Source organism: Primulina tabacum, chromosome 1, assembly GCF_025594145.1.
Source record: "Primulina tabacum isolate GXHZ01 chromosome 1, ASM2559414v2, whole genome shotgun sequence".
NCBI classification, from domain to species: Eukaryota; Viridiplantae; Streptophyta; class Magnoliopsida; order Lamiales; family Gesneriaceae; genus Primulina; species Primulina tabacum.
The window spans coordinates 28,456,432-28,463,655 of NC_134550.1; the positions used below are offsets into that span (position 1 = coordinate 28,456,432).

The 7,224-nt window shown below is 38.7% G+C and overlaps 1 protein-coding gene across 1 annotated transcript; it reads left to right on the forward strand.

Moving 5' to 3' along the window:
- Positions 1 to 2,563: 2,563 nt before the first annotated feature.
- On the forward strand, positions 2,564 to 6,565 carry LOC142543477 (uncharacterized). The gene is made up of 2 exons (XM_075650770.1): positions 2,564 to 5,695; positions 5,972 to 6,565. The coding sequence occupies exons 1-2, from the start codon at positions 2,734 to 2,736 to the stop codon at positions 6,340 to 6,342; spliced, it is 3,333 nt and encodes a 1,110-aa protein (XP_075506885.1). The 5' UTR covers positions 2,564 to 2,733; the 3' UTR covers positions 6,343 to 6,565.
- The last annotated feature ends 659 nt before the right edge of the window (positions 6,566 to 7,224 follow it).

Sequence of the window (7,224 nt, forward strand, 5' to 3'; positions counted from 1 at the left end):
GGCTTGTTGTTATAGTAATTGGAGTAGCCATTTGAATAATTCCTGCTGAATCTTTTTGACGACTGACTGCGTGAGTCAGTTAAAACTTTTGGGCTATAACCAATACCATATCTTCTAGCCTTGTTCGTACTTTCAATAGGCTGTTCAACCAGTTTACTTAGCTCAGCTTGTTCTTGTACCACAACTGATTTGACAAAGTGAATGTATTTCCCTTTATCCATATTCAGTTTTGGTCGAGTATCATTGGAAGACATTTCATCTTGGTTACTGAACCCTAAACCAGTTTTATCAGTAACTGATTTCTGTGAGTTCTGTATTTCAGTTAATGCATCAGATGATTTGTTCCACGCCTGAATAAGCTCAGTTTGCTTTGAATTTTCAAGCATCAACTTTTGAATCATTGATTGATTCATGTTTCTTTCAACATTGAGCTCAGCAATCTCCCTTTTTAGACTCAACACATCAACTGATTCATCAGTTTTAGTTTTATTGTCTATGGGATCAGTTTGCTTTGCTCTGGCCTTTTCAAAAGATAAGGCAAGCTTGTGATACTCATTTACCATGTCATGAAGAGTTGAAATGAGTTCTTCTCTAGTGAAATCAGTTGAGCTGAAGTCAAATACATGTTGACTGCTTGACTCCACTTCTGTATCATCAGCCATTAGACACTTCACTTCCTCTTCACTATCACTGGAACTGCATGAGGTTTCTGGCTCTGACTCCTCGCTATCAGTTTCTGCCCATTTGGACTTACTTTCTTCAGCTAAGAGCACATCATGCTTCTTCCTAGAAGACTTCTTATCATCCTTGGGTCTCCTTTTGTGCACATATGACTTCTTCCTTCTTTCAGTCGAGCCTTGACTGTCCTTCTTGGGTTTGGGACAGTCAACAATGAAGTGACCGGGTTTGCCACAGTTGTAGCAAACATTTGATTCCTCTTTAGAATTGTTTCTCTGATAGTGCTTCTGGAAGTTCCCTTGATTTTTCCTCATAAACCTTCCAAACATTTTGATGAACAATAACATAGCATCATTGCTCAATTGATCAGCAGACTTCTCGACTGAACCTGTTGGTTCTGTTCTGACAGCAGCTAAGGCAGTTGTGGCTGCTGGAGTAGAAGGTTCTCCTTCTCGAGTTTGTAGCTCAAACTCATAGGCCTTCAGATCAGCAAATAGGTCCTGAAGCTCAACCTTGTTTAGATCCTTTGATTCCCTCATTGCCATGGTCTTAACGTCCCACTCCTTGGGAAGACCTCTGATCACTTTTAATACAACTTCTTTGTTGGTATACACTTTTCCAAGTGCATTTAGATCATTGATGATACAATTGACTCTTTCATCATATTCATGCATCGATTCTCCAGCTCTCATCTTAATGTTGTCAAACTTCTGAACAACAACAGAAAGTTTATTCTCTTTTGTTTATTCATTTCCTTCACAAAGCTGGATCACTTTTTTCCCAAATTTCCTTAGCTGTCTTACACATCTTGATTTTGCTGAAAGTTACTTTATCCAGCGTTTTGTACAGTATATCCTTTGCCACATTGTCCAAATTTTCTTTTTTTTTTATCTTCAGCAGTCCATTCATCTCTGGGCTTTTCAATTCTATGAGGTGCCCCATCGGTGATTGCAACTGCTGTGTTGGCTTTCAATATTTTCATTGGACCTTCAGGGATGACATACCACATGTCATCATCTTGTGTAGCTAAGTGAGCCTGCATCCTGATTTTCCAATCATCGAAGTCTTCTCTGTAGAACATAGGGATTTTATTGAAAGATGACATGATAATCAGTTTGAGTAGAAATATTCTGATACGAGATACAACTGCTCTGATACCACTTGAAAGGATCGGTTAGAAGGTGATAAGTATTTAGAAGGGGAAGTTGAATAAACACTCACGGATTATGTATATTTTTTGAAAATTGAGTTCAGTTTAGTGACAAACTGACACTCGGTATCTCGTCAGTCGATAACAATCAGTTTAACTGAGAAAACAGTTGCGGAAGTAAACTGACTGAGAGATAGAATAACTGACTCAAAATGATAACTGAAATAAAATGCACACGATTTGTTTCTAGATGTTCGGAGAATAGAATAACTCCTACGTCACCCCTTCTATCACGAAGATAGGATATCCACTAAAAGACTTTGATCGAATACAAGAGTTGTACTGACCACTTCAGTTTGGACTTAACACTGCCAAAACTGAAACTCTTAGTTCACAAAAACTTTTACAATGCGTGACTGAATTTAACACAACTGAATGAATCTATCAAAGATTTCAAAGTGTTGATAACCATAAAAAGTTAAATTATATTAAAATAAAGATTGTTTATTACATTTGAGTCAATAAATTCCATAGTAAACCGTTGACTTGCAAGACATCTACTCTAACAATTTTTGGTTTCACAAAACTATGAGTATTAGCTAAATATGGTAATATTTTGTTAAAAATTAATAATAAATATAATTGATGCTTATGACCACCTCAAAATAATAAAAAAAATCCTGAAATGGAATCTGCGCGTTCCTTCATTAATTAGTTACAAAGAAAGACAGCACTAAAATTTTTCAACGATCGTGTCAGCGTTCACACGCTGAAACCTGAAAAGCGTCAACCGACTTTCAACATTTGGTCTTGTCACCTCTCTCTCCCACTTAATTCCAAGCTGTTTTTCTCTATTTTCACACTTTGATTCTGGGTTTGTGTTTTCGCACTTCAGCTTAGTTAACATGAAATGGGTCTGTTTTTGTATGCCATTCTTGTTCTGTACTTGTGCTATGAGTTTGGATTCTACAGCCTTGTTGTCATTGATGAGGCACTGGAAATCAGTGCCTCCATCCATCAAACTCACCTGGATTTCTTCTGATTCCACTCCTTGCTCATGGGTTGGGGTGCATTGTAATCGCCGCAGCTCTGTTGTTGGATTGAACCTGTCTAGCTTGGGGATTTCAGGACAACTGGGGCCAGAAGTGGCGCATTTAAACAGCTTGAGAGCAATTGATGCAAGTAACAATGATTTCTTGGGTTCAATTCCTCAGGAGATAGGCAACTGTAGTTTTCTTGAATATTTAGATCTATCTGGCAACAGCTTTTCTGGTGAAATCCCGGAAAGTGTGGGAAATTTGCCGAGATTGAAGTATTTAAGTTTTTTTTTTAATTCTCTCACGGGCCCAATTCCTAAAGCCTTGTTTCAAAGTCCATTCTTGAATACAGTTTACCTCAGTAACAACATGCTGAGTGGTTCGATCCCGGACAATGTTGGGAACACGAGTAAGCTTGAATTTCTGTATCTGGGATCCAATCAGTTATCTGGAACTATCCCTTCATCCATAGGGAACTGCAGCTCTTTGAAAGATCTCTACCTAAATGATAATTTGCTAGAAGGTTCACTGCCCTATAGTTTGAACTTTCTCGAGGTTCTTGTGTATTTAGATGTGAGCGATAACAATTTGAAGGACAGGATTCCATTGGGTATGGGTAGTTTCAAAGAATTGCAGGTTCTGGTCTTATCAAACAATCCATTCAGTGGACGTGTTCCACCAGTCTTGGGCAATTACAGCAGTTTGACAAGTCTTGCTGCTGTTAATTGTGGCCTAAGCGGACCTGTCCCTTCTTCTCTGGGTCAACTAACTGAGCTGAGGCTGCTTTATTTGTCTGCTAACCAGTTATCTGGAGCAATACCGCCTGAATTAAGTAAATGCCAGGTCTTGAATGACTTGCAGTTATATGGAAACCGTCTCGAGGGTATGATTCCAAGTGAATTAGGAATGTTAAACGAGCTTCATACACTCATGCTTTATACCAATCATTTGAGTGGACGAATCCCTATCAGTGTGTGGAAGATTCAAAGTCTTCAGAATCTTATTGTGTATCAGAATAATCTTACCGGTGAGATACCAGAAGAAATCGTCGAGCTGAAGCAGTTGAGAAACGTTTCCTTGTTTGACAATCAGTTTACTGGAGCTTTACCTCAAGGACTTGGGATTAATAGTAACTTGACTCTCTTGGACTTCACCAGAAACTACTTCACCGGCCCTATTCCTCCAAACCTTTGCATCAATAAGCATCTGAGGAAGCTTTTATTGGGTCAGAATCATTTTCAAGGAAGTATCCCTTCTGATATAGGAAGTTGCATTACTTTGGCCAGATTAATTCTCAAACAGAATAAGCTTACGGGTATCCTCCCCGAGTTCGTTGAGAATCCAAACATTTTATTCATGGATCTTAGCAATAACAGTTTAAGTGGATCAATACCCTCAAGCTTAGGTAACCTCAAAAACATAACCTCTATAGATTTATCCATCAATAAATTCACAGGTCGTATGCCCTCTCAGCTAGGAAGCCTTGTGCATCTAGAGGCATTAAATCTGTCTTACAATGCTTTTGAAGGTTTGCTTCCATCATCTTTATCGGATTGTTATAAATTGTCAAGCCTTGATGTTAGGCATAATCAGTTAAATGGCATGATTCCCCTCAGCCTAAGAAGCCTCACGGAACTAAACAACTTGGATCTTAGCGAGAACCGATTCACTGGGGGAATTCCAGAATTTTTGTTTCAGCTTAAAAAGCTTTCGTATTTGCATCTTGGCGCAAACTTATTAGGTGGGACCATTAGTCCTAACATTGGTTTGGAAGATGATGCTCAAAGCCTTAGATCTTTGAATTTGAGCTATAATGGAATGACAGGTCATGTTCCTATGGAACTGGGAAAATTAACACTACTGGAACAATTAGATTTATGTTTTAATAATCTGTCTGGTAGCCTGGACGCCCTTGGTGAACTCCATTCTTTGCTTGAGGTCAATATTTCCCACAATTTTTTCACCGGTCCCGTGCCACCTACAATGTTGAAATTTATTATCACAACTCCGTTATCTTTTGCGGGCAACCCAAACCTCTGTTTTAGTTGTCATCCTGAACGCGAATTCAATTGCGTAGGAAACAGCCCTGTCCTCATCAAATCTTGTCAGCTGAAATCTAGTAGACGAGGTGGCCTCAGGAAAGTTGATATCGCTATGGTAGTTTCAGTATCGTTCCTCTTGGCATTGATTCTGGTTTCTGGAATTTCTTACGTGTGTTTGCAGCACAAAGCTAAGGAACGGAATTTGTCAGTCTCCGCCAAAGAAGGTGCTTCCTCACTGCTGAATCAAATTTTGGAAGCCACAGAGAACCTCAAAGATACATATATTATTGGGAGGGGAGCAAATGGAACGGTATACAAGGTGACACTGGCTCCGGATAAAGCGTATGCTGTGAAGAAGCTTGGATTTTTGGGGTTCAAGGGGAAAAATACCAGCATTGTTAGAGAAATAGAGACAATCGGGAAGGTCAGACATCGTAATCTTGTTAGACTCGAAGATTTTTGGTTGAGAAAGGAGTACGGGTTAATCTTGTATAGTTACATGAAAAATGGAAGTCTTCACGATGTTTTGCATGAAACAAGTCCTCCACCGTTGCTGGAGTGGAACATTCGATACAAGATCGCCCTTGGCACTGCCCATGGACTATCGTATCTCCATTTCGACTGTGATCCTGCCATCATCCACCGAGATATCAAACCGATGAACATTTTACTGGATGCAGATATGGAGCCTCATATCTCAGATTTTGGCATTGCCAAGCTCTTGGATCAGTCTGTTGCTTCAACTACATTGAGCGTGATCCAGGGAACCACTGGCTATATGGCTCCAGGTTAAATTTTGTTATTATTTATCATTCCATTACTTTATTTTCTACAGTATCCGTCACGACTTAGAACCACGAGCCTGCACAAGTCCAACACTGGATAGCAGCCTCCTGCATTAAATTGATTACCGCAACTTGTGAGAGGAGTTCTTTGTGTAGTATCATAAAGCTATCAAAAAAATCTAATAATGTGATGTTTGGCGGGGTATTTCAGTAACTGATAAGATATAAACATATCCATGAGAACCACGATGCTAATATTTGATGTGATTTTTTTTACAGAAATTGCCTTCTCCACCAAAAGTAGCAAAGAGTCTGATGTCTATGCTTACGGCGTCGTTTTGTTGGAACTGATAACCAGAAAAAAGGTTTTAGATCCATCATTTGGTGGGGAAATGGATATTGTGGAGTGGGTAAGATCCATGTGGAACACAACAGAAGATATAGAGAAGATTGTAGATTCAAACCTGTTGGATGGATTCTTGGATTCAAATATACAGCAGCAAGTAAAGCTCATGCTTTTATTAGGCTTGAGATGTACCGAAAAGGAGGCAAGCCGGAGACCATGTATGAGAGAAGTTGTGAAGCAACTATCACTAGCCAATTCCAATTCCAATTCCAATTCCAATTGCGGAAGCAAACACGAGCTCTGATGAACCCTTTTGGTATTTTTCAGCGTTCATCACTGACCGTGAACCATCATTTTTTGTAACTGTAAGCTCTTTAACAAGATAGTAGTTTGACAGGTGTGTGCTCGGTGAAAATGTCCAATGGTTATTTATACAACATATGTAGTTTGTAGGAATGTACTCGAGTCTGTTCTCGTTCTTCCTTTATTTGTTCAATCGATATTTTCGTCTGATTTTTCATTTTCCACAGTGAACTGTGGTTAATAGTTTCAGGATCTGGATCCCCTTAAAATGCCATTATTTTACATGGAATATTTCACCCTACATGTGGGGGCAGTGCCCATGTGTAGATCCAGGGTCCAGATTTAGCCACAAGTACATGTGGTCCACTATTTTTTTTTGAAATCACAAATGTGGCTAAATCTGGACCATCTAAATCCTGTGGAAGATCGAACGAACCATTTTACATTTAATCGCTTCATAGAAGACTACAAGTGGTGAAAACTTAATGTTTACTAAATCAGAACTTTAAAAGATATCCGTGTAATCATCGGAGCTTCTAGAGGCTGTGAATTAGTTAGGACAAATTTGTAGGTGTAATTTATGTAAAGTGTTGATTTCTTTTAATAAATAGATCGAAACGTAACCATGATGCACCAGCAAACAAGGATGACTATGTGTTTATAATAAATAAATAAAATTTTTAGATGGGAACCTACAATATGCAGCCATAAGAATTGAAACGTCCGCTTATTCGTTTTCTTAAAAAGCACTAGAAATTTTTTTTTTCCAAACCTCACATAGCATTCGGCAGAATCATAAAATATTTTAGAACCATTTTAAAAGTAAAACAACCAACTATTTTATCAACCCAAAAACATTATTTGAAAAGTATAGCCCATCCTA